At 45.2% G+C, this 27,221-nt stretch overlaps 1 protein-coding gene across 1 annotated transcript in view; it reads left to right on the top strand.

Annotated features, from left to right (window-relative positions):
- The window catches only part of LOC306914869 (inactive rhomboid protein 1-like), a 60,266-nt gene extending 33,871 nt beyond the window's left edge, over nt 1-26,395 (top strand). The window contains exons 5-20 of the mRNA XM_079492088.1: nt 7,993-8,230; nt 9,191-9,397; nt 10,158-10,280; nt 11,442-11,584; nt 15,473-15,727; nt 17,106-17,217; nt 18,170-18,244; nt 19,012-19,173; nt 19,603-19,703; nt 20,118-20,181; nt 20,557-20,651; nt 21,246-21,321; nt 22,869-22,969; nt 23,106-23,259; nt 25,095-25,318; nt 25,889-26,395. Of these exons, the coding sequence (XP_079348214.1) occupies nt 7,993-8,230; nt 9,191-9,397; nt 10,158-10,280; nt 11,442-11,584; nt 15,473-15,727; nt 17,106-17,217; nt 18,170-18,244; nt 19,012-19,173; nt 19,603-19,703; nt 20,118-20,181; nt 20,557-20,651; nt 21,246-21,321; nt 22,869-22,969; nt 23,106-23,259; nt 25,095-25,318; nt 25,889-26,084 (2,326 nt within the window). The 3' untranslated portion in view covers nt 26,085-26,395. The remainder of the gene's footprint in view (nt 1-7,992; nt 8,231-9,190; nt 9,398-10,157; nt 10,281-11,441; nt 11,585-15,472; nt 15,728-17,105; nt 17,218-18,169; nt 18,245-19,011; nt 19,174-19,602; nt 19,704-20,117; nt 20,182-20,556; nt 20,652-21,245; nt 21,322-22,868; nt 22,970-23,105; nt 23,260-25,094; nt 25,319-25,888) is intronic.
- The last annotated feature ends 826 nt before the right edge of the window (nt 26,396-27,221 follow it).

Below are 27,221 nucleotides of genomic sequence, written 5' to 3'. Positions count from 1 at the left end.
GGAGACAGAGGGAGAGAGGGGGAGAGACAGACCTTGGATGGGTTTGGGGGCTCAGTGATACAGGACAGAGGGAGAGAGGGGGAGAGACAGACCTTGGATGGGTTTGGGGGCTCAGTGATACAGGACAGAGGGAGAGAGGATGGGTTTGGGGGCTCAGTGAGAGGGGGAGAGACAGACGTTGGATGGGTTTGGGGGCTCAGTGATACAACAGGACAGAGGGAGAGAGGGGGAGAGACAGAGGGAGAGAGGACAGAGGGAGAGAGGGGGAGAGACAGACCTTGGATGGGTTTGGGGGCTCAGTGATACAGGACAGAGGGAGAGAGGGGGAGAGACAGACCTTGGATGGGTTTGGGGGCTCAGTGATACAGGACAGAGGGAGAGAGGGGGAGAGGGGAGAGGTTTGGGGGCTCAGTGATACAACAGGACAGAGGGAGAGAGGGGGAGAGGGGAGAGGTTTGGGGGCTCAGTGATACAACAGGACAGAGGGAGAGAGGGGGAGAGGGGAGAGGTTTGGGGGCTCAGTGATACAACAGGACAGAGGGAGAGAGGGGGAGAGGGGAGAGGTTTGGGGGCTCAGTGATACAACAGGACAGAGGGAGAGAGGGGGAGAGGGGAGAGGTTTGGGGGCTCAGTGATACAACAGGACAGAGGGAGAGAGGGGGAGAGGGGAGAGGTTTGGGGGCTCAGTGATACAACAGGACAGAGGGAGAGAGGGGGAGAGGGGAGAGGTTTGGGGGCTCAGTGATACAACAGGACAGAGGGAGAGAGGGGGAGAGGGGAGAGGTTTGGGGGCTCAGTGATACAACAGGACAGAGGGAGAGAGGGGGAGAGGGGAGAGGTTTGGGGGCTCAGTGATACAACAGGACAGAGGGAGAGAGGGGGAGAGGGGAGAGGTTTGGGGGCTCAGTGATACAACAGGACAGAGGGAGAGAGGGGGAGAGGGGAGAGGTTTGGGGGCTCAGTGATACAACAGGACAGAGGGAGAGAGGGGGAGAGGGGAGAGGTTTGGGGGCTCAGTGATACAAAGAGACCAATAGCGTGACAGCAAGAGGCAGTGAGGGAAAGCGAGACAATGTAAAGATACCGTACAGAGAGACGTGTGACAGAGAGACAGAAACACATGTGACCAAGGGATGCTCAGAAGAGCAAACAAAAGGAGGAAAAACAGAGATGGTGAGACAGCAACAGAGAAAAGAGAAGATGTAAAAGAGAGACCGAAAAAAGAAAGACATTCTGTGGCGAGAGCGAGACTGAGACAGTGATTTAGTCACCTGAAAGAGGGTCAGAGCTGCTCCCTTCCTGTTGCCCAGTGGGTCACAGTCTCTTCATTCCAAGAAGACAGGGGGCTGTTGAGAGGACACACACACATGCACGCACCGTGCGCATGCATGCATGCACGCACGCACCCACACACTCACACTCTCACACTCACTCACACACACACACACACACACACACACACACACACACACACACACACACACACACACACGCACACGCACAGCCAGACCGCCAAAGAGAACAAATCTCTGCTGAGATCTGAGACGACATCCCAGCATCACCTCCCCTGGGATTGTCGTCCTGGTGTGCAGGGGTCAACCTACTGTCTGAGATGCTCCAGCTGCCACTGAGACTACTTATGTACCCGTGTGTCTCTAACCCCTTTTTAAATCAACGGTCAACCCTGCCTCTCTTAGTTATAACAAGACCACCACCCTGAGTGGATTGTTTTTCCCCTGACAACCCCAGAGCCACCACTAAGAGAGATCAACGGTACTCATTATCGATGGACTCCATACGCCACTGAGGAGGAGTCAGTGATCAGAAGTTAGGACCTTTGTGTCAGAGACCATCTCCGGGATCAACCTCCCTTGTCAAGGGATTCCCTTTTCCATCATGGGAGATCAACGGCAGGGATTAGCTTCTTGTCTCTGACCTTTGACCCCTGACAAGAGGCTCCTTGTGCAATCGCCAGACGCCGGAACCTTAGTGCGAGGTAATCTCCAGCCGTGCAGATACTGCCGTGAACAGTCCGGGATCTGCTCTCGCTGTTCCGTATCAATCACCGTATAAGCCGCCGCTGGCCTGAATATTGGAAAATCCCCATATGGAACCTTGTACAGTGTGACCCATTGTGGTCACATCCCGATGTGACCTGGCTGCGAGGAACAGCTTGAGGTTAGGGCTTAGATAGATATGATGCACAGGTCACAGGGGTAAGTGAGGACGCTATGGTGTTGCTCTCTGGTAGCCGTGTCTTCCAGGAATGACCGTGATGACCCTAACCCCCTCCTGGAGCTCTCTGGATAAGTGAGTGTGGTTCAATAATGTTAATAATAATGGTAATAATAGTGGTAATAATCGAATTCGAGATTTTTGAGTGGTGTAAACCACTCCTACAACTGGCTTTTGTGTGCAGAAAAAATTAGCATGGTTGCTATGTTCAAAATAATTTCTGACGTAATTAAATCACACCCGGGTGAACTGGATGACCGTAGCAACCATGCTCATTTTTTCTGCACAAAAAAAGCCAGTTGTGAAATCACATCCGGGTGTGATTTCATTACGTCAGACATTACGTCAGACCACAGCTGATCATGCTATATAAAACCTTACACCACTCAGTTCACACGGGTGTGATTTTTTTATTATTATTGACATGCTCAAAGTGGTTTACATGCAGCAATAGGACAAATACCAATGTCAAGATGAATGTTTGCCTCTTACTTACAGTAGTTCTATTTGGTCGTCACTACATTATACAAAGTAATTTACTGTAGTATTATGGCACTCTTAACTTGGCATCTACACAGCTACTGTGGCATGACGTGCATGGTGAGTCTTAAAGTTTGCATAGCAGCTAATGTATTTCCACACCACTCACACACAGGGGTAAAAATCAGTCCCGTTCTGAACTGAGTGGTACTGTACTGTACTGTACTGTACTGTACTGTACTGTACTGTACTGTACTGTACTGTACTGTACTGTACTGTACTGTACTGTACTGTACTCACTGTGGGTGTGTGCGTGTGGCTGCAGTGACAACAGTGACACTTGGTGGTCAATAAACGCTATGTATGAGTATGTCCGTACTCAGACATACAGACGGTACTCGGACGGACACAGGGACAGACACACATTGCTGTAGCACCACTCAAAAATAGACTTGAAGCGTATAAGAATGGAACGGCTGAAAAGCACTCAGGAATAATGTCCGTCTCTCACATCAAAAAAGCTGCCTGTATAGATCTCCTGTAATGCTCAACTCAACTGAGTCCATTTTATTTATAAAGCACATTTAGAAACAGCCAACAGCCGACCAAAGCGCTGTACAGCATGAGAAAAAAAACGAAATATTGCACAAAATATAAACACATTGCACAAAATATAAACACATTGCACAAAATATAAACACATTGCGCAAAGCATCACATATTACACAACACATCAAGGTAAAAACACACAGGAAGAAAAGGCAACAAATACAATAAGAACTTAAAAAGGCATCCGGGTAAATCAAAACAGGAGCTTGGAACTCAGACTGGTGATAACTTATTATCTTATTAGTATTTTCAATAGTTCATTGTATATTATTTAAGATTAGTTCACCATGTGGTCCTAACGCCAGGGCTCCAATGAGTGCGTTGCGTTGTGTTTGGACGGCGCTAAAAAATGAACCGGGGGAAATGGGTCCCCAGACGCCGTCCAAACGCAACCGTCGGCAGTGGAGCACCCTTCATTGATTAAAAAGGGAACATTCCCTGCGTTGGCGATGATGCGACGCTGACAGACACCCGCTGGCTGCAGTGGAGCCCCGGGGTAAGAGGCTCCACTGTCTAAACAAGGGTGGTGACTGAGTGATGGTTCAGTTGAGTGAGGAGAGCAGAGAACAAGATGACACCAGGCAGTACAAGTAAGACGCGCAAACGCGGGAAGCGAACGCAGCTCGTAAATTTTTTTTTTTTTAAGATGTTTTTTTAAGTTAAGTTTTTCTTTAAGTTTTTTCTTTTTAAGATTTTTTTAGTTTTTTCTTTTTAAGTTTTTTTTTTAAGTTAAGTTTTTTTTAAGTTAAGTTTTTTTTAAGTTAAGTTGTTTGTGTGTGTGTGTGTGTGTGTGTGTGTGCGTGTGTGCGTGCACGTGTGTTTTTGTGTGATACAGCTGCGCCCTCTGGTGGCGGGCGGGTGGTGTTACAGCGTGACACACACAGACAGACAGACAGGATCTGCTGGGTCTCATAGTAAATGCTCTCTGCGTTCGCAATCACATCACAAGTTCTGAAATGTATTCCACACATGATAGAGAATATATAGTATTGGACATTTAATGTGACTAGATGAGACAAGGAAAAGAACAGAAGGAGTAGGAATAGAACAACAATCTTGTATCATTGTGCACAGTCTGTGCAAGTCTGACCATGACCATCAACTACTTTACAGATAGACTGACGTCTGTGCAGCACAGACTTCAGTCTATCTGTAAAGTAGTTGATGGTCATGGTGGGTATCAGTATGTGCTTACGCAGATGAGAGTGATTCAACACGTACACATGCGCTGATCAACACGTTTTCTGTGGGACCCTAATGCAGTTCAGATTATCACTGAAATCTCTCTGCAACACTTTAGCAACGTTATATTTGTCCGAGACCAGAGAGTGGTACCAGCGGGTGAAAGGGAGAAAGCACATTAACTTTCAAGGAACCCTGGATACCGTCATCCCTAGCCCCTTTCGGGATTCCGAAAGGGGCTATACTAGGTCATTAGTGAAGCACCAAAACCGGCATCCTATTTGCATTTTAGTTCTTGATTGGCAATTGGTTACTGTTTGTGTCATTGGAAGTTGGAAGGTATTTGGAGTTGTAGTTTTTGTGGGTGAAGCCACTGTAAGCTTGTCAGTAATAATGACATTATGTACATAGCGTGTTACAGTAGCCTGGAGGACAGAGGTGCTCACTGATGTGGCATTGTCAATTGCTCCCAATTGTTTTAGTGTGGTTGTGTTTGGGTGGTTTAATAGTTCTGCTTGCTGTAAGACAGGTGTGCATGTCCCCACAAGACAAGCAGCTCAATATTGACATACAGACTCACGCACACACACACACACACACACACACACACACCCAACATGCACATTCCATTTGTGTATGCATGCACTTCCTCCCCACTATTCTACAATTACTGGGTGTTCTAAAAAAAGAATTGGTGTGTTGTGTTGTGTAGTGTAGTGTAGTACTGCAGAAAGATAGCATGCAAGGTAGAAAATAACACGGTAAACACACAGTGAACCATGGAAGCTGAGCAAGATGTTTGTTTGCAAACCCACCGAAAAAGACACATTTATATGATCGCTGGTAGGCATACATATTTTATCAACATATTTCATATTTTTATGTTTTTTCTTCTTCATACATTTTACTTATTTTATACTTAAAGTATTGAATTGTCGATCTACAAGCTCACTGATAAAAGAAAGAAATGTTGCCTGGTGCTCCTTTGATATTTTACTTCCCAAACCAAACCTTTGAAAATCTAGCCTACAAACTAGTTGTGTTTTTTATTTTTTCAGCTGTAGTAAGGTGTTGATGGATGTTTGATATTTTCTTTCGTCCTAAGAATCCACCTCAGAATTGTGTGAATGAATATGTGACCACAAAACAGTGGTGAGATGTAAAATAAAATAAACATTCTCCCCTGTCTGTCTTTCTTCATTCTTCCCACTCTCTTTATGTTCCTCCTACCCTCTTTTTCTCTGCCTCCTGTTGAATATCTCCCTGATGCTTCCAATTTATTTCCCTCTATGTATTTTTCACTCTCTCCCTCTGTCTCTCCCTTCTCTGTCTTTCATGCTCTCTCTGCTTGTCTCTGCAGCATCAAACTCCCTCTATCACCAGCCCTGTCTACCTAGGAACCGCAAAGATTTGTATTTACATCTGGATCTTCCCGGCGACCGTGAGAAATCATATATGAATCACTCTGACCTACTTTGTTTCACTCAATCTCACTCTAAGTGACTATACGGGATGTCTCGTTAAAAACATTGCCCCTCCGGGAGAAAAACTAAATCAGAGTCGCAGGGTTCACCCCCAGCCCATCATCCCTGCCTTCTTGTGCAGCCTTAAAAGGCTTCCGCAGCTGGTGTGTTTCTCAGTGATGAGGCCCCAAAGTGTTTATTACCACACGTTCTCTTGAAGTCTTCTCCAAACAGCTCCCCCCGTACTTGGCTCTGCTTCACTGAAATAACTCTTTCACCTCTCCTCTCCTCCTCTTCCTCCTCTTCTCTTCCTCTGACCATGTTTCACACTGCCTGGTACATTCACAAGTAAGGCACACACACACACACACACACACACACACACACACACACACACACACACACACAAATGATCAAATTACTGCTCAGGACCCCTCAGGACGCACACACGAGATGTGTGTGTGTGTGTGTGTGTATATCATGGTACAGACAAAGTTATGGTTCATTGGCTTGAAATGAACACGGAGGGTCAGCAGCATTTGATTTACATGTAATGTGTAAAACTAGTTCCCTAGATCCACACGTGCACGCACGCACACCCGCCCGCACGCACACACACACACACACACACACACACACACACACACACACACACACACACACACACACACACACACACACGCACACTGTGTAAGTGGGTCAGACGGCCCATCTGGCAGAGCACATCAGTCTCTTCATTTCCTGTCTTGGTGACACCAGAGACGTACAGTAAGGACACAACGTCTCATTCACTCTGGATGTCCTCTGTTCCAGCTTGAGACACGCACGCACGCACGCACGCACGCACGCACGCACGCATGCACGCACGCACGCACGCACGCACGCACGCACGCACGCACGCACGCACGCACGCACGCATGTAGATACCACTTAAATACTAGTTTGACGTTAGAACTGTGGCAGCCATATAGCTCAGTGGGAAGACAGATGTGTCCAATAATGTCCCTGAACAAAACACTGAACCGGTGCTGTACGAATAGCACCCACTGCTCCTAAACGTTAGGACTGGTAAATGCAGAGGACAATTTCCAGGCATGAGCCCCAATGTACCTGGTGAATATCCCAAGAGCAAATAGAAGGGGACACAGTTAATATTGTGTGCAAGAGTGGGATGAGTGTGCATTACAGGGAGGGAAAGCTGGAATGCATCAGTACGTCTTAATCCTGCGTGTAGACATGTTGCACAAGGAGCTTTATCTAGCGGCTGGGCCATGTTCTGTTGCTTTGTTGTTTTCTGGAGTCATTTAAAGGTCACTTCAGGAGGAGGGTTTGGACGGATCAACCCACTTCATGCTAGTCAACTGCAAATGGCACAGCTGCTGCGTACAGCGATAACTACTTTTTCTTAAATGTTTTTTATCAACAAATATGAGGCTGTTCAATTCTACTAAACATGCAATCTTCCAACAACAGTTTTGACAGGAAATGTCATTATTCACTGGGTCAAGAAAGACGTGGCTAAATAGGGTAGGTGCAAATTGCTGCTGTTGGGTGGAAACCTCATATATCCAAAACTGTTACTTTTCAGAATTATAATTAAAAACAATTGAATAATACAAATGTTTGCTACTTTTGTCTGACACTGTAGTTATAATGACAACATAGGGAATTGAGGTACGGGGGGACGGGGGACGTAAAAAGTTAAAATATGGATGTTTCTGCCTGACAGCAACGAAATGTCACTCCTGGCCTTATGTCCAAAGGCATTACACTGCCTCCTCTAAACACTTTGGTCTATAAATAAAGTTTATAGTGTGTGTTGTTCCTGTGTTTAACCTTTGACCACATTGTCTAACCGGGAAAAGGCTTGGCACAAAATGTTCTTTATTAGCAGAACCCTGCTTTACAGTCATACACTCTCATCCATCCATCCATCCATCCATCCATCCACCATGCACTACATCATCCATCCAAGCAAACTCTCTCCATCTCACCAAACGCTCTCCATCTCTCTGGTCCTCAGGGGTACGGCCGACTGGTTCGGGGTGAGTAAGGACAGCGACAGCACCCAGCGATGGAGACGGCGGAGCCTGCAGCACTGCAGCCAGCTGTACGGTGGCCTGAAGGCCCAGGTGATGAGGGAGATGGAGCTGTCCAGCCAGGACAACCTGTCGCTGGCCAGCACCGAGACCCCGCCTCCCCTCTACCTGCCCCCGCACCACCCCAGTCACCTCCTCCACCAGCACTATGGCATGCAGAGGGTACGGCCGCTGCACCTGGGGTGGAGGGTGTAGAGGGATGTACAATGTACCAGCAGGAGGCAGAGAGGTTGATCATGCATCCTTATTGCATGGGGGGAGCCAGTCTAATCTTATCTTATTTATTTATGTTTTGGGGCTTTTTATGCCTTTATTGATAGGGAACAGTAGTCAGACAGGAAAGGGGGAGAGAGATGGGGAGTGACACGTGGCAAAGGCCGCCCGGCTGGCTTGGCAGCCTAGGTGCCCAGACAGTTGAGCTAACCATCCGGGCCATCTTATCTTTTTTAATTAAAATATATTCTCTTGCTGTCTTTCTTTCTTACTTTCTCAAGAATCAAGAATATATATATTTTTTTCTTACTCTTTTGCTTCCTTTTATAGGCCTACACTTTAACTTATTTCCTTTTGTCTGTCTGTCTTTCTTTCTTTCTTTCTTTCTTTCTTTCTTTCTTTCTTTCTTGTTATCATACACAGTCAAGGTGCATGCTTTACCTAGTTGCATTGCCATGGACTGCTTGGACCCCTGTGACGTGTGTCAGCCGATGTCATAACGTGTGTTCTGTGTAATGTCTCCCCTGCTGTTTCTCCTGCTGTGCTCGACTGTGTTTCCACCAACGTTGCAGTTAATGTAACTCCAGCAGGCGACTGCTTGTTGTCCAGTTTCACTACAAACATTCACCTGCAGCACCACACCGACCCCTGCTGGCATAGAATCCAACACTAACACAGCCTTCACCTGTGTTGTCCCCCCAACCCCCACCCTGACCCCACAAACAAACACACACACACACACAACAAACTCACACACACAGCCACACGCACCTACTGCATGTCTCAATGCCAGTAATATTGATAATTCACTGCCTGCCCTCAGGTTTGAAAACAGCACACATACCAGGAAAATAAGTTTGCTTAATAGCATTTACGTGTGTCTGCGTTTGTTTGTTTGTTGTTGTGTAGATCGTGGACCCGCTGGCCCGGGGCCGGGCCTTCCGCATGGTGGAGGAGGTCGACGGCTTCAGCGTTCCTCAGACTCCCATCACGCCCGGCGCTGCCTCTCTCTGCTCCTTCTCCAGCTCCCGCTCTGCCCTCAACCGGCTGCCGAGGCGACGCAAGCGCGAGTCCGTCGCCCTCATGAGCCTGAAGGCCGCAGCAGCCCTGATGAAGGTGTGTGTGTGTGTGTGTGTGTGTGTGTGTGTGTGTGTGTGTGTGTGTGTGTGTGTGTGTGTGTGTGTGTGTGTGTGTGTGTGTGTGTGTGTGTGTGTGTGTGTCCTGTCAGAGGATTCTAACCTGAGACAAACAGAAGACAGAGACAGACAGCATCCATATTGGAAATGGACCAGCTACAGTATTACTGTACGCATGTCACCCTCACTCACACTGCTGAATATCTTCAGTGACAAAAGTATTCATTTTTTTGACAGATATACAACTATTATGTTCATGTACATGCATTTCTTGTCAACAAAAACATAAATCAATCAAGCAAGCAATCAATCAATCATGCACATATGCATTATGCCTCTGCGTAACCTGCGTAAAGAGAGACATACTGTATACTAGAATAGTGTTAGATACAGTGGGGATGCTCAGCTGGCTGGTGGATTTATGTCAAACTACAGACCCTAATCTGTGCACCCAACCACCCACTCACACACATACACACGCACACACACACGGTCACACACACACACACACACACACACACACACACACACACACACACACACACACACACACACACACTGATTCGCATACACATGTACACATAATCATCACTGTCACTTGTCACTATCTTTCATCGATCAATAAGGTACATTTTAATTTACCGCCAGTGTGTGTGTGTGTGTGTGTGTGTGTGTGTGTGTGTGTGTGTGTGTGTGTGTGTGTGTGTGTGTGTGTGTGTGTGTGTGTGTGTGTGTTTCAGGGCCGGACCCTGCGTGAAAGCCCTGGCGGGCGCTGTCGCAGGCGGAGTTTCATGCCTCCTAGTTTCTTTGAGGACGACACAGCTGACTTCCCTGATGAGCTGGACACTTCCTTCTTCGCCAGGGTAAATTTGTCTTTACTTTAGCACAGCAAACCTCATCACGTAGCATGTCTTTACTTTAGCACAGCAAACCTCATCACGTAGCATGTCTTTTAATTGACTTTTTTGCTTTAGTTTTGATTATTTTAGACTGTATACACATTGTAATCTAAGATTATCTAAACTAAAATAAACTCAGTAACTACTCCCACCTCCCCACCCCCCAATTTAATTGTTGCCAATTCCCCCCATGTTTATATTACAGTCACTTCCCAGTCACCGCTAAGTAGTTGGTCCTAAGGAGGGTGTAACCACATGTCTTCTCCGATACACAAGAAGTCACCAGCTGCTACTACAGGGCATAACGCATACAGAGGAACATGCTACAGTACCCCTCCCATTGAAGCTCCATACAGAGGAACATGCTACAGTACCCCTCCCATTGAAGCTCCCATACAGAGGAACGTGCTACAGTACCCCTCCCATTGAAGCTCCATACAGAGGAACATGCTACAGTACCCCTCCCATTGAAGCTCCCATACAGAGGAACGTGCTACAGTACCCCTCCCATTGAAGCTCCCATACAGAGGAACGTGCTACAGTACCCCTCCCATTGAAGCTCCCATACAGAGGAACGTGCTACAGTACCCCTCCCATTGAAGCTCCCATACAGAGGAACGTGCTACAGTACCCCTCCCATTGAAGCTCCCATACAGAGGAACATGCTACAGTACCCCTCCCATTGAAGCTCCCATACAGAGGAACATGCTACAGTACCCCTCCCATTGAAGCTCCCATACAGAGGAACATGCTACAGTACCCCTCCCATTGAAGCTCCCTGCTGAGCAGTGTGAGCAGTGCAGTGACAGAGATCACCGTCCCAATGCCTTCCACCCGGCAACACCAATAAAGTGTGTTTATCCTGGACTGCCCGGCCACGCCGGAGGCACCGTGGAGGAAAGTTCACTTGGACACCCTCAAACTGAATTTGTATCGCAAATATCTATCTATCTATCTATCTACCTACCTACCTACCTACCTACCTACCTACCTAACTATGTTTTAGCTTTACAACTGCAGGCACGAGAGACGTTTTTCACTGAAAGTGCTTGTGAGGCTTGTGAGGCCACTCATATTTCAGAGCAGTGCAGTCCGCAATTGATGTAACTGTGCTCTCTGGTTTAGGAGGGTCTACACGATGAGTGTTCCATCTACACTGATGAGGTCTTTGAGACGCCGTCGGAAGCAGCCATTCACGAGGCGGAAGACTGCGACCTCACAGGAAGTGCCCTGGATAGGACTGAGCTGGAGAGGAGTCACCTCATGTTGTGGGTCACACACACACACACACACACACACACACACACACACACACACACACACACACACACACACACACACACACACACACACACACACACACACACACACACACACACACACACACACACACACACACACACACACACACACACACACACACACACACACACACACACACACACTTCAATTTCTTTATTTGAGTCCACATTTATAAAATACATTATCAAGGGCACAAATATTTTCAGTTGCTTCTGATATCCCACGCACTCGAAACATTATGTGCTTTGAGTCCAAACAAGCCCTAAATGTACAGAATATAGGCAACACATGAACTTAATCACAGTCAACATTGGTCACTTCAGTCTGTCATTATTTCCAACACCGAAAGTAAATCATGGGTACAGAAAGCACCTTCTCCTCCAAATAGACCGACTGCCTATAATGGAGGAGATTGAACAGTATGTTGCAAGCTGCTTTGCCTTACACTTGGAACAGCCCTATAATCCTCAAGCCTCTGACCACTAGCCTGTGGACATGGCCCAGGCTGCCAAATATAAAAACAATGAGCTGACACGTATATCCCAGTTGTATAATGGCCTGTACTAATGGTTGATATTTACTTGTTTAGTAAGGAAAGCTTCCTCTAAACTTGAATCAAAAGCACAGCCAACTTCCAATAGGAAAACCTCTCTGCTGTTCTCGTCAATTATAATGACATCTGGTGTATTTGCAGTTATATTTGCAAATACGGTTGGGTCATTGCATTGAAACATTTCTGGTTTCACACAGGAATTTTTGTGAAACACAGCAGAGGAATCAAACATAGGTGACACATCTTTGGCAATAATGTTCACAATTCTGTCATGCCTGGCTATATACAGTCCTTTGTAAATATTACAGCCGTTTAATATATGAGACATAGACACAGACACACACACACACACACACACACACACACACACACACACACACACACACACACACACACACACACAATCTAACAACTTTGCACCACAGCCAACGTGGGTGGATGTGAGACAATAAGCCAAACAAGTTAGATCTGCTTGTAGATCTGCTATTTTTCAATAGCTAAAGTATAACATTATGCACCACTGGTGCCTTTCCATGCTACCGAAAAGCACATTTGAGTTGTTGAAAGAGAATGGAGTAGCATTGCCAGTAGCAGAATAAGCATTGATGCTTGCTGTTGCGGCTCTTTGTTGGTTCCAAATATTTCCACCTTAGCCAACAAACCCACTGATGCACCCAGAGACTTTGGATGTACGCAGAATAAAATAATCAATGTCCACAGTCGTTTTTGGTTGCATTTACTTCCATTAAAGTGCAGTGATAGTACATTACAAATAGCTCATTCTGGCATTGTATCTTCTGTTGTTGTCTATCTGGTAAAAACCGTTTGTCCACCAGGTGCATGCCGCTCCCCAATCACCCAGGCCTACTTATACCCTCTGTCAAGCAATTAGGCCTGGGGAGGCGTGCCCCTGTTATCCAAACAATAATTCAATTACACCCATCAAACCAGTGCCCAATAATGCCAAATAGCTACAACATTGTGATAATAATAAATAGACAACAAAACAGTGAGGATGGCTTCTACACTCCCCCCTAATTGTGCACAGTATGGACACAATTACTAAATAAATTTCAAAGAAGCCATAAACACAAAAAACATTCAAAGGTATGTGGTATGTGTGTTGTATTTAAGCTTGACTGATTCTTCTTTTTTTGTCGAGACTGCAAAAAAGAAAGAAAGGGAAAGATGGAGAAAAGAAAAGTTAAAGCTCTCAGTGGTCTGGAGAAGGCTTGATGTAGCCCTCAAGCCACCACAGGAAGCGGAGCAGGTGGTTGTCCCTTTCCTCCGGCACATCACCCTCCTCATTCTCCTTCTGCTCCCTCTTCTCCTGGACAGGCCCTTTGTCCTCCTTTCGGTTCCTATGCCAGCTTATTTTCTTCTTCAGAGACAGCTCTTTCTTGCCACGTTGTTGGTCATGGTCAGATGTAGTTTTCTTTATTTTGCCATTTGTCTTTCCACCACTGGCTTGCTGTAATGGGAAAGGACGCCTTTCTCCACCGAGTGGCTTTCTCACCTCTCTTCTCAGCCTCCTCATGACAGCTGGTTCAGCCAAACTGCTGATCATGGCACCCTGCTTGCAGTTTTCTTCTCCCTCAGACATCTGTCCATAGACCTCTTCCGCTTCAGATAGGATGCTGAAAGATGAGGAGCCGCCCGTCTCCACAGCCATCTCATTCTCACCGTCCTCCCCGTCCTCTTCTGCAGGGTCAGTCAGCTGTTCCTGTCGGATTTCTTTCAGCTGCAGAATGTTCTCCAGAGCCTGAGGGGTCGTCTGCTCGGAGACACTCGCCTCCTCTCCTCCCTGCCATGTCCCTCTGCCATCCTCTCCTAGGGGTGTCTCTTCTTCCACCACAACATATGTGGCCAAACTGCTTTCTCTGTGCTCCCTCTCCATCTCTCGTGCCATCCACTTTTGCACGATAATTTCAATCTCCTTTCGACTGAGCTCTGGAGGATCTTCCCACGGTCCCCACCAGTCTTCTACGGGTTGTAGCGCACCATCGCTTCCTGCTCTTGGGACATCAGAGTCTGACATTGCAATTCCCTTTTTACCACACGTAAAGTGCAGTGCAGTGTAAACTTCCACGAAAGTGCAGCAGCGCAAATGCAAATGCCCAAATAAATAAAGGCAGTGCAAAATAACAGGTGTGTCACTAGTAAAAGTCCGGCAGTGACAAAACAAGAATAATAATGGACGGCAGTGCAGCAAATGGCCAGCAAACAAGTCACCAATAAAAGTTAAGCAGTGGAAAAACACGAAAATAAAATAACTCCAATAGTTATTGCTGTTTTCCTATACAGCTTTTAAATTCGGTGTCCACTACATACCAGGCTACTAAAATTGATGAGTCTTTGTTGCTGTTGTGTCCACTTGTGTTCCCTTGTTGTCCCAGAATGTCCAATATTCCAACATCTAAATCCAATAGGACCAGGTTTTTACTATGTTGCGGCTCTTTGTTGGTTCCAAATATTTCCACCTTAGCCAACAAACCCACTGATGCACCCAGAGACTTTGGATGTATGCAGAATAAAATAATCAATGTCCACAGTCGTTTTTGGTTGCATTTACTTCCATTAAAGTGCAGTGATAGTACATTACAAATAGCTCATTCTGGCATTGTATCTTCTGTTGTTGTCTATCTGGTAAAAACCGTTTGTCCACCAGGTGCATGCCGCTCCCCAATCACCCAGGCCTACTTATACCCTCTGTCAAGCAATTAGGCCTGGGGAGGCGTGCCCCTGTTATCCAAACAATAATTCAATTACACCCATCAAACCAGTGCCCAATAATGCCAAATAGCTACAACATTGTGATAATAATAAATAGACAACAAAACAGTGAGGATGGCTTCTACACTTGCCATTTTCAGACCCATGAGTTAACAGAAAGGTCAAGTCAAGGTGTTTGACAGTTCAGTATAAAGAAGGCAGGGAAAAGCACTTATCTAATGAGTGTATCCCAAACTCAGCAGTCAAGCATGATGAAACCTAAAACCTGCTCCAGGTGAGGCTCGAGTTCACAACCTCGGCATGAAATTCGTGATTTTGTCTCACTACTAGCTACTGTATATTATTCTTCAAACTGTGCCAGGCCCATATAACTATGAGTTTTATGTATGGAAGAGAGATTCAAGGGATTGAATCAAAAGTAAATCCTAATAAAACATTTTTTGAATTGATAATGTTACATTTTACACATGAATGAAGGTGTTTATTAATCCCCCTGACTCTTCTACGCTCTCCCCCTATGCACTCCTTTTCTCCCTTCCTCCTCCCCTCTTTCCATCCATTTTCCCAGGCCATTGGAGCGAGGCTGGCGCAAGTCCAAAGAAGGACCTTTAGTCCAGCCGAAGGTACGTCTGCGTCAGGAGGTGGTTAGCGTCAACGGTACCCAGCCACGTGGCCATCGCATCGTCGTGCCTGTCAAGAAGCTGTTCGCCCGGGAGAAGAGACCGTATGGCCTGGGCATCGTCGGCCGGTTCACCAATCGCACATACCGCAAACGCATTGACAGCTTTGTCCGACGGCAGATCGAGGACATGGACGACCATAGGTGCAGTATGGCAGCTGAAAAGGGGCCCAAAGGGTTATCTTGTACTGGCCAGGATGATGATAAAAGAGGGTTGACTGATTGGATATGATGACATATTAAATCACGTCAAGGAGTTTGACTTTATTTTTCAAGTGATGATCGTTTTTAACACTTTTTAACACAGCTCTTATTGGATTCAGACATTGTTAATGTTCCCAAGAAATTGATTTTTAAATTGTAGGTTATGTTCCCGATATAGGCTCTAAGAATCCACCTAGTCCCAAACCACTTGTTTTACTACACAGTACACACACCACTTCTATGAGAGCTGTCAGGTGTGAAATATATTTGACAGATCTGTCAAGCTTGCCTTTATTTAAGGTTTGCTAGAGTGAACTGTCTTCATCCATTTCTCTTCACAGAGAGGATTGTGTGCACATCTCAATGCCTATATTCAGGCCAGGTGCTGGATGTCAGGCCTCAAGGCAAACATCAAGGAAGAGAAAGAACATCCGCACACTAGTTTCTAGATTTCCGAGACTTACTTTATTTAGAGGCAACAAATAGCAACGTTTCGACCTACATATTCATCCTTTTCTCTGACTTCAGAAGAAGGGAAGGAGCTACATTATTGAAAAGATTTGGCTCCTGGTGGGCTCAAACATCACAGGTCACCGTTTGCTAAGTACTGCTGCATATATTGCACTACTGGAGCCTTTTGAGACTCATTAAAGGACCACTTCACCACTTTTCAACCTATCTTCATATAATAGGTCCTCACTCATAATCATGATAAAATGGCACGATTTTTTCCTACTCAGTCTGTGTCTCATAGGAGGGCTGTGGGCAGTTTAGAAACCGTCTTCCAGTGACATCATCATTAGGCAGATTTTATTTTTAAACAAGATTTTTTTACAAATATGTTTAGATTTTCATTATCGTGAGAACGATGGCTAACATTTTCGCATTGCAACTTTTCAGGACTAGAAAGCCTGCAGTTTCTATTAGCTTGGATTCCCCATCGATGATGTCACTGGAAGACGGTTTCTGAACTGCCCACAGCCCTCCTATGAGACACAGACCGAGTAGAAACAAATTGCGCCATTTTTTCATGATTATTAGTGAGGACCTATTATATGAAGATAGGTTGAAAAGTGGTGAAGTGGTCCTTTAAGACCCGAGGCCGATTCTACAGATGCCTTCTAAATCTGTACTTCTCACGCTTTCAAGATTTTAAATGCAGCTTCAAATTGTACGCTACTTGTGTGTTCTGTCCTAGGCCATTCTAAATTGTACGCTACTTGTGTGTTCTGTCCTAGGCCATTCTTAATTGTACACTACTTGTGTGTTCTGTCCTAGGCCATTCTAAATTGTACGGTACTTGTGTGTTCTGTCCTAGGCCATTCTTTTCCTACTGGATCACATGTGTCCACTTGCTGATTACCATCCTGGCTGTCACTATCTATGGCATTGCTCCCATAGGGTTCTCACAGCACGAAACGGTGGACTCAGTAAGTACTGTACAATTCACTTGGGTTAGATTAGATTAGCTGTGTGTTTAATACCCTGGTATAGTTCACCACATGAGGTTCATGGACCCTAGCATCCCTGTTCTGGGCATGTCGCAATTGGCCAACATTTGCCTAAAATTGGTAAACATTTGGCAAAAATAGCAGATCCATAAGGTCACAATTAATGTTGTGAGCTTGTAGATCGATATGATGTGATGTGATATGATATGATATGATATGATATGATATGATATGATATGATATGATATGATATGATATGATATGATATGATATGATATGGTACTTTATTGTCAGTTCACACTGACATTTGTCTTGCGACCCAGCAGCCATGTATGCAGGACACATATACACATATTTGACATAGTACAAAGAACAAAACAATATTACATAAAGACATGAAGACAATGTCCACCACTTAGATAACAACTCCTGATTAAGCCTCAAAGCCGACTGGTGGACCTCTTTAGTCTGATCTGCCATTTTCGACACATTGCTCTGACCACATTATGCATAATCACTGCATAATCACTTATGTGAACTAAAGCCCGATTTCCACTACCATTGGCCTCACACCACTCCACCCCACACCGCCCACTTGTACCACCGTTTCCACTGCAAGGAATGGAGCTAAGTGGTGACTAAATGAGTGCCTAAAAAGTACCCACTCCAGGGTGGGTCTGAGCTAGGCTAAGCGGGGCCAAACACTGATCACTCACTGCAGTCGAAATCAGGCTTATACATTAAACCGGGACCAACTACGTTTGATTGCCACAGAATAGTTTACTGAGGCTCAGCAAAGCATTTCTGTGTGACAGACAATGTGGAGTGAAGATGCCATGAAATCCAGGTCTTAAGGTGACTGATATATAACTGATATACAAAATTGTCTGTGAATATATTTAGATTACATTTTTGTCCTTATCTTTTGCAGGTCTTAAGGAACAAGGGGGTTTATGAAAATGTCAAGTTTGTGCAACAAGAAAACTTCTGGGTCGGGCCAGATTCAGTGAGTTCCTGCTGCTGTCATGATTCATCATCAAAATTCAATCATCCGTTAAAATAAAAATATATAAATAGTCTACTTCAAACAGTGATGTCCCATTATCTGAGTGGAGATCTGAGTGTGTGCAGGGTTTCAGACACTTGAAAAAAGGAATAAGATGTACATCCGTACAGTTTTTATATAGACACTACTACACCACCATAGCCTGATTATCAGACTGTAGCTTTCTTGAAGCTTCAGTCTGACATTGTCTCCTGTCTGAGCGATTTCAAGGGGGAGGGGATTAGAATTTCCCTCAACCAGTAGCCATTGGTGTTGTTTTTCCCTCCTTCCTCTGTGTGTTGCGCTGCGTGATGACGCTGAAAACGGGACTCGGCGCTGATTGGTTGTTCGTTAGACCCACCCCCACCACCGATTCTCATTGGATAATACATTTTTGTACCGAAGAAATTATAGGTTCACAGTGCAACACCAGACCAAGAGACGGAGTCCACTCAGAGAGTGGGCGGGGTCTTTGGGCTGGATCCAGGCTAACACCACCAGGTAGTTTCACTAAGTATTGATGTGAGTCGGTGTAGCATTGTCTGGAATAGAAATCTGCATACGCTCAGTCCTCCACGATTCATGATTAGTCTCCATGTGCAAGGACACGCAAAGAAGGGACTATATCAAATCTATAATAATAATAATGACAATTCTTATTGATAATGATGACGAGTAATAATAATGAGTCCCGGCCGTGCTTCATACACCATTCATTCATTCTGCAGGAGGCACTGATTCACCTGGGGGCCAAGTTCTCCCCGTGCATGCGTCAGGACCAGGAGGTCCATGAGCTGATGCAGGAGAAGCGAGGCAGGGAGAAGGGCTCAGGCTGCTGTGTGAGGAACGACCGCTCCGGCTGCCTCCAGACCTCCCAAGAAGAGTGCTCGGTTAGTTTTACTGAGGCCCTACTAGGTCAAGACAACCTCTGCTTCAATTCAACTGAAGGAAATGTGATGTTTGTAATGGGCATATTACATGCATTTCTTTTGAACCGGTACGCACTCAAGCTGCGTCCATCAGGGATGGAGATATTGGCATTTTCATTCCCGCAAAGGCTTTTCCCTGGCCCAAGTTATTAAGACTACAATACCCAAAATGCTGTGCTCTATCTTATGCACGTGATTAATGTGCTGTGTACAGAGTAAGATCCTTAATGTTAATGTATTCATTCGCAATTTTGAGAGTGTAACAAATGTAACCAAATCCATTTGGTTACTAGTATACACTCAGAATTAAATGGGCAATGAGGGCTTCATTTGACTGTGTGTACCTTGTTGTACCTCTGACACAAGGGCTCTCTGTCTGTGTTCCTACAGAGTACTCTGGCAGTGTGGGTTAAGTGGCCTCAACACCCCAGTGCTCCTTATCTCAATGGTAAACTACGCCAGCATGGTGCAGTGTGCCACCAGGACCCACGGTAAGTTAACAACTTAACAGCTGTACAATTAACCCATTTAGGTCTGACGTCGAAATAAAAAAAAACGAAGTCTTCTGAAAGAATATATATTCAAAGATTTGTGCCGCATTTTCACGATTTTTCAAAAATAGCAGACCTACAAGCTCGTAGCGCGCCACTCGGTGGCGCGCTATGAGCTTGTAGATCTGCTATTTTTGAATAGCTAAAGTATAACATAATGCTTAGTTAAAACACCAAAAGGGGTTACTGTTCAGAATGGGTTAAACAGGTTGTAAGTCATAACTCATAATATGTTTTTGTTGGGGCTCTGATATGACCATCTCCTGGTACAGTTGGGGCTCTGATATGTACCGTTGATTTTGCATCTCTGAGCAGCTTCTTAATGATCATCTCACTTGCCTTTTCTTCTCATAGGACTTGTCTGGAGCCTGCCTCGGTTTCACCTCACGAGTGGCCTGATGACATCACAAAGTGGCCTGTAGGTAGTAGGTACACACAGTATTGATAGTGAGGGACGGTTTATCGTTCTTTGTCTTTAAGTGAGGCATTAGCAGTCCACTTCCTATTGCTGTCCATAAAGTTTAGTTTTAATATATTTCAGATAAGGTTCTGCATTTTTGTAGTGCCTTTATCCAAAGCACAAGCCAAAAAAAAGGCCTTATTTTAACCAGCGGATGGCACTTTACCTGTCAATCATCGCCCCCTTTGGGTGCAATTGTGGCCAGAAAACCTTACAAAAAAATAAGACACACAAAATAACACACACACACACACACACACACACACACACACACACACACACACACACACACACACACGGTGCTGACAGCTGTTCCAATTGTATGAACTGTAGGTGTGTACGAGGTATAACTCTGGGAACCACACCAACCTTCCCCACATAGACTGTGCCATCACAGGAAGACCTTGCTGCATTGGAACCAAAGGACGGTAAGAGAGCCTCAGTTTTCCCATTTACTCTATACTGGCTGTCATATGCTTTTAACTCTATTATTACTGTCCATTTTTTGTGGTAGCAAATCTTGCATGGCCTCCCCTTGCCCCTAAAATGTTATTATTATATTTATTAAGCCCAACACACACCGTCTGTGAAGCGGGTGCGCAGTGACGCGGCACAGTATTGCCGCGTGTCATAGCCGCACAGCAAAACCCACAGGACGCGGCGCGCTACCACGCCGCTGGCCAGCCACGCCCACGGATTCCCGGATCGAGGCCGCGCGGCAACGCCTGGAAAATAGAACAGCGGCGTATCGGAGCGTCAGGCGAGGCGTGAACGCGTGCCAGCGCGCGTCTGACGCCGCCGGTGTGGAATAGGTTCATTGAAAATAACGGAGGCGGCTGTTTTGACGCGCAGCGTTCACAGACGGTGTGTGTTGGGCTTCATATTGATATTCTTGTACTTCACCTAACCTGACTGGTGACAAAGAAAACACATTGTGAATAATGCCATCAATAGAGGATAATGGATAATGCCATAAATTAGTATTTGCTTATACTGTAGCTATGTCTTGCATGATGTTGTAGGTGTGAGATAACTTCCAGAGAGTACTGTGATTTCATGAAGGGGTACTTCCATGAGGAGGCCACTCTCTGCTCACAGGTAAGATGAAGAAATATACTCAACAAGTCTTGTTGAAGGTTGATTCATTGTTTCTGAATGTGCCTCCCAGGCAGAGTTTTGGACACCCCCTACACATTATTTGAATTTGGTTGATATTTTACACATGTAGCTGATATGGGTGGCAGTTGCTCAGTCAGCAGGAGCTAGAGTGGCCATCTGGGAGCTGGAAGGTTCCCGGACCGATCCCCAGCTACTACCGGTTGCGTGTCGAAGTGTCCTTGAGCAAGACGCTGAAACCCTAACAGCTCTGGTGCCTTGCATGTTTGCCTCTGTCGTCGGTGTGTGAATGTGTACCGCATAAACGTGTAAGGGTAACCATGTGTTCCACTGTTGAAAATTGCTGTATAAATGCAGTCCATTTGCACTCACCCAGAGTAAATTCCACTGAATAGAGTAGCAGAAAAAGCATTGATGCTTATTCTGCTACCAGAATAAGCATGTCAGGTTCAGAGCCTTGGATCAGCAAAGGTGTTTGGCAGCTCTGTATAAAGAGGACAGGGCAAACTACTGAGTTACATAATGCAGGGGTTCTCAACCCGTGGGTCGCGACCCCTCGGGGGGTCGCCAAATTATTTTAGGGGGTCCCCAAATTATTAAAAAAAAATATATATATATTTGTTTTTTTATTTATTTTTCACGATTTTTCAAAAATAGCAGACCTACAAGCTCGTAGCGCGCCACTCGGTGGCGCGCTATGAGCTTGTAGATCTGCTATTTTTAAATAGCTAAATTATAACAATGCTTAAAACACCAAAAGGGGTTCCCGCCCAAAATGGTTTAAGGTTATTGTAGCAGTCAATTTATATTGGGGGTCGGGAGGGGGCGGGGCGGGGGTCCCGAGACGTTGCCAAAGCATTTTCGGGGGTCCCCGGCCAAAAACTTTGAGAACCCCTGACCTAATGTGTGTAAATACTAAATAATTTAATACGTGGAATAGCAGTCAAGCTTGAGACTTATAGATCACATGCTCCAGGTGAGGCTCGAACTCACAACCTCGGCATTACTTCGCTGGTTACTGTCTTATAAGTACCGCGCGCTGACCGATTGCACCACTGGAGCCTGTTTTGTTTAATAATAGAAAGAACACAATGGCAGTACAGCACAAAACAGTAGATGGCTGATACTGTCTGTCTTTCTGTCTCTCTTCTTGCCTCTCCCCCACTTCCTCTCTCTCTCTCTACCTCCATCACACTCAATTAAATTTCAATCTGATGAGCTATAATGGTATGAAAGAGACAATTATTGCTAAATCGATGAAGCATACACAGTGTACAGTACATACTATTTAAATCTATCTATACATTCCAGGAATCTCTCTTTGTGTATGTATGTCTGTCTGTACAGTATGTCTTTCCTTCACATACCTCGAGAACCGTTCATCCTATCGACTTCACAGAAACCTCACTATCAAGGAAGTAAAGTGAGTGTGAAATTGATGAGATGAGCAGTTCGGCAAAACCGGCACGCACCGACCGGGCAATGCACCAACAGTAATAATAAGAACAAGAAGTCTCTCTCTCCATCAGGTTGCCTGTATGGATGATGTGTGTGGCCTTCTGCCTTTCCTGAACCCAGAGATCCCTGACCAGTTCTACCGCCTCTGGCTCTCTCTCTTCCTCCACGCTGGGTGACTATCTCTGCCTCTCTGTTCCATTTTGCCACATCTTGATCAAATGCACCATTACTTCAAGTTCAAGGTTGACCTGCACCTATGGACAAGTGTAGATAATTGTTGTCCATGTTGACCTTATTTGTCCTGGTAGGATCCTGCACTGCCTGGTGTCTGTGCTCTTCCAGATGACAGTGCTGAGGGACTTGGAGAAGCTAGCTGGCTGGCTGAGAATCTCCATCATTTACATCCTCAGCGGAATCACTGGGAACCTGGCGTCTGCCATTTTCCTGCCCTACAGAGCTGAGGTATAGTTCTACACTGCATGAACCACTGTTGTAAAGTACTATGCGATCATGAGTTTTGCTGCTTTTCAACATGGTACTAACTGATTCAACTAAGAGAACTTAGTGAAAGCAGTTGGTTCATTCCGATTCTCGTTTTCCCTGTCCATTCTCCACACAAATGGGAGAGGAATAGAGGGTATACGAGTGACATCATCATTATGCATGCACATACCCTCTATATATACTGCTCTGACAGGCAGTGTAGTAACCTCATCTATAGCTTAAAATTCACATGGTCCAGGTGAGGCTCAAACTCACAACCTGAGCATCACTCTGCTGGTTACTGTCTTATAAGCACCGCACGCTGACCGGTTGCGCCACTGGACTGTGTAATAGTCACAACTCACACATAATAATGAAAAGACCAGTGGCCTGAGGTAATATAACCGGGACTTGATCGACCATAATAAAACATGGACACGAACCTGTACCACTGAAGGCAGTGAAATAATTATTCTAGCTAGAAGATGACGATGAACTCTAGGGTATAGCATGGCACACTGGCCAAAATGGCACTAGGGTTTAGCATCAGAAGACTTACAGTATTTACACCAGTCTTCTGTCATCAGTGACTCTGATCAACAGCTTTGAATGTGATCGATGCACTGAATGGGACTTTATCACAATGGTCTAAGTCAGGGGTTCTCAACGTTTTTGGCCGGGGACCCCCGGAAATGCTTTGGCAATGTCTCGGGACCCCCGCCCCGCCCCCTCCCGACCCCCAATATAAATTGACTGCTACAATAACCTTAAACCATTTTGGGCGGGAACCCCTTTTGGTGTTTTAAGCATTGTTATAATTTAGCTATTGAAAAATAGCAGATCTGTGGCGCGCTACGAGCTTGTAGGTCTGCTATTTTTTTTATTTTTTTTTTATAATTTGGGGACCCTCCAAAATAATTTGGCGACCCCCCGAGGGGTCGCGACCCACGGGTTGAGAACCCCTGGTCTAAGTAGCCTTCTACTGATCTACCAAGATCTCAGTAGCTGCATTCTGTGCGTTGATGACTGCTACTGTTTTGACCGCGATGGAGGCTTGGCTTTCACAGCCTGGGGACACACCTCGTGTCACCAGGCTTACAGTTGGAGGCCATCGATATTGTCCTTTTCTTTTTGCTGAGGTTTGCGTGATCTGCGCAAAACCCCTTTTGGTGTTTTAAACATTATGTTATAATTTAGCTATTGAAAAATAGCAGATCTACAAGCCGAGTGGCGCGCTACGAGCTTGTAGGTCTGCTATTTTTGAAAAATCGTGAAAATATTTATTTCAGAAAACTGGAGGATTTAGAAGGATTTCTTTTAAATTTTGAGGTCAGGCCTAAATGGGTTAAATGATAAGGGACAATATCGGTGGCACCCAACTGTAAGGAAAGCCTGGTCTGTCTTTGTTATCCCACAGGGAAATTCTATTCTCATCGCAGGCTACGAGAGAGCGGGTCAAACGCATGGCTACGAGAGAGCGGGTCAAACGCATGGCTACGAGAGAGCGGGTCAAACGCATGGCTAGGAGAGAGCGGGTCAAACGCATGGCTAGGAGAGAGCGGGTCAAACGCATGCGCAAGCAGCGCAAGTAGTTGTTTACTTACATGCTGTTGACAAAGCGACATTCTCCCTTGCTTACCAACTGCTTTCGGTAAAAGTCTTGTCCGCTTATTTCGATCATGGAGGATCAAGTCCAGCTACTGAACTCCAGAGGCATCTCTGCGGCATGTGCATTTTAAAATGATTCCTTTGTTTGGTTCTGTTCGTTCCCTTATTAGGTTCTTACTGTATATCATTTGTCCTTCCTCCTCCAGGTGGGTCCAGCAGGCAGTCAGTTTGGCATCTTAGCCTGTCTGTTTGTGGAGCTGTTTCAGAGCTGGCAGATCTTGGAGCGACCCTGGAGGGCCTTCGCCAAACTGCTGGCCATCGCCCTCTTCCTCTTCTCCTTCGGCCTTCTACCCTGGATCGACAACTTTGCCCACGTTTGTGGCTTTATTTCTGGGTTCTTCTTGTCCTTTGCGTTCCTGCCCTATATCAGGTCAGTGCCAGAGAGTCGGTAGGGACATCTTAGATGTCCTTCAGTGCATGTAAATGAGTCTCTGGTTAATGGTTATACAGTATATGGAGTACAGTATGTTAGTAGTAGTAGTAGTCAAGTAGTGAAGATAAGTAGTGAAGTTGTAAAGTAAGTAGTAACAATGTACATTTATTGCAATCCTGGTCCTTGCCGTTCGTTGGATAAAGATATCCACCAAATAGATTGTTTTATATATATATATATATATTTTTTTTTACAATTGTATTTATACATTTTCAGGTTTTTTAAAGACAAGACATACTTTACAAACATTCACATCACATACACATATACACACACAAACCCTTCCCACCCCCCCATTCAAAGGAAAGAAAAAGACAAACAAAAACAAAACATACACAAACGAAAATAATACTATACAATAGATCGCAGTTAAGAGTTTTAGAAAATAAAAAATAAAATAAAACAATAGCTTGTTTAATGTGCCTGCTGGCGCTGCTATAATCTATCATGATATATGAAATAAATTAATAATTTTTTATACAAAACATTATTATGTCTCCTTCGCAGTTTTGGACGTTTGGACATGTACCGAAAGCGGGTCCAGATTTGCATCTTCCTGTTGGTGTTCTTGGGCCTGTTCTCTGCGCTGGCCGTGCTGTTTTATGTCTATCCCGTCAAGTGTGACTGGTGTGAGTATCTCACCTGTATCCCCATCACAGAAAAGTTCTGTGAAAAGTACGACCTCAACGCCCACCTCCACTGACCGTGGCCTTCAACATGGACAAGCTGGATTATTGCGGAATAGAAGCTCTAATCTTATTGAGTGTACTGTTTTGGGTTGGATTTGGATGTCAGTGCAATATCTATGGAACATTATCATTGGATGTGGGGAGATGCTAAGTGGAGGTACAATGTCACTATCATCTGACTGAATGGAACAGATTCTTCTGGAACCTACATTTAACATTGTGGGATGTTAAGATGGCACAAACTGGAACTGAATGTCAGAGTGACCAGACCACTATATGAACATAACAAAAAATACTTGGTTGGATGCATGATAACTTGGGCAAAGAACTAAAGAATGAATGATGTAAATGGTAAATGGTGCATTTATATAGCGCCTTTATCCAAGGCGCTTTACATAGATTGTGCATTACATTCACCCATTCACACACACATTCATACACCGATTACGGCGGAAGCCGTGCAAGGTACCAACCAGCACATCGGGAGCAATTTGGGGTTCAGTGTCTTGCCCAAGGACACTTTGACATATAGACAGGAGGAGCCGGGATTCGAACCGCCGACCCATGGATCATTGGACGACCTGCTCTACCTCTTGAGCCACAGTGTATTTTTGATCTCCAGCAGGCATACTGAGAGACCAGAATCAGAATCACTTTGACAGTGAATAAGGAACTAGAGTATTGAGGACAGTTCTGTTACACATTAATTTGTTGCCTCTGTTACAATCTGTCTCAACAGTAGCCTCCAGTGGTGAAAAGAGAATATATACAACCTCAGATGGATGCAGAATTTCCTTTTGTATTTTCTATTAACATAAGTGTTTAAGTATTATGCAGTTAGTGGATGTCTTCACTATGACAGGGAAAATACTGCCCTAACTGTGCCTTGTTCTCGCACGCATGCACACACACACGCATGCATGCACACACGCACGGACTCGCACACACACACACACACACACACACACACACACGCACACACATGTGCACACACGTCTGAAGATGCCATATACCCCTTTGTGTTTCCACTACCAGGAATAATATAAAAGGGGCTCTTAAAGCAAGCTGATAATGCATTTCACAAGCACACGTTTTGAAAATGTTACCCCAATTCCCCCAAGGAATGATAAAGTGGTATTCTAAAAATTCTA

This window comes from Electrona antarctica (genome assembly GCF_951216825.1).
Source record: "Electrona antarctica genome assembly, chromosome: 22".
In the NCBI taxonomy this organism is placed as follows: Eukaryota; Metazoa; Chordata; class Actinopteri; order Myctophiformes; family Myctophidae; genus Electrona; species Electrona antarctica.
Note: the sequence above shows the minus strand (reverse complement) of the source record. Positions and strands in the feature narration are given on the sequence as shown.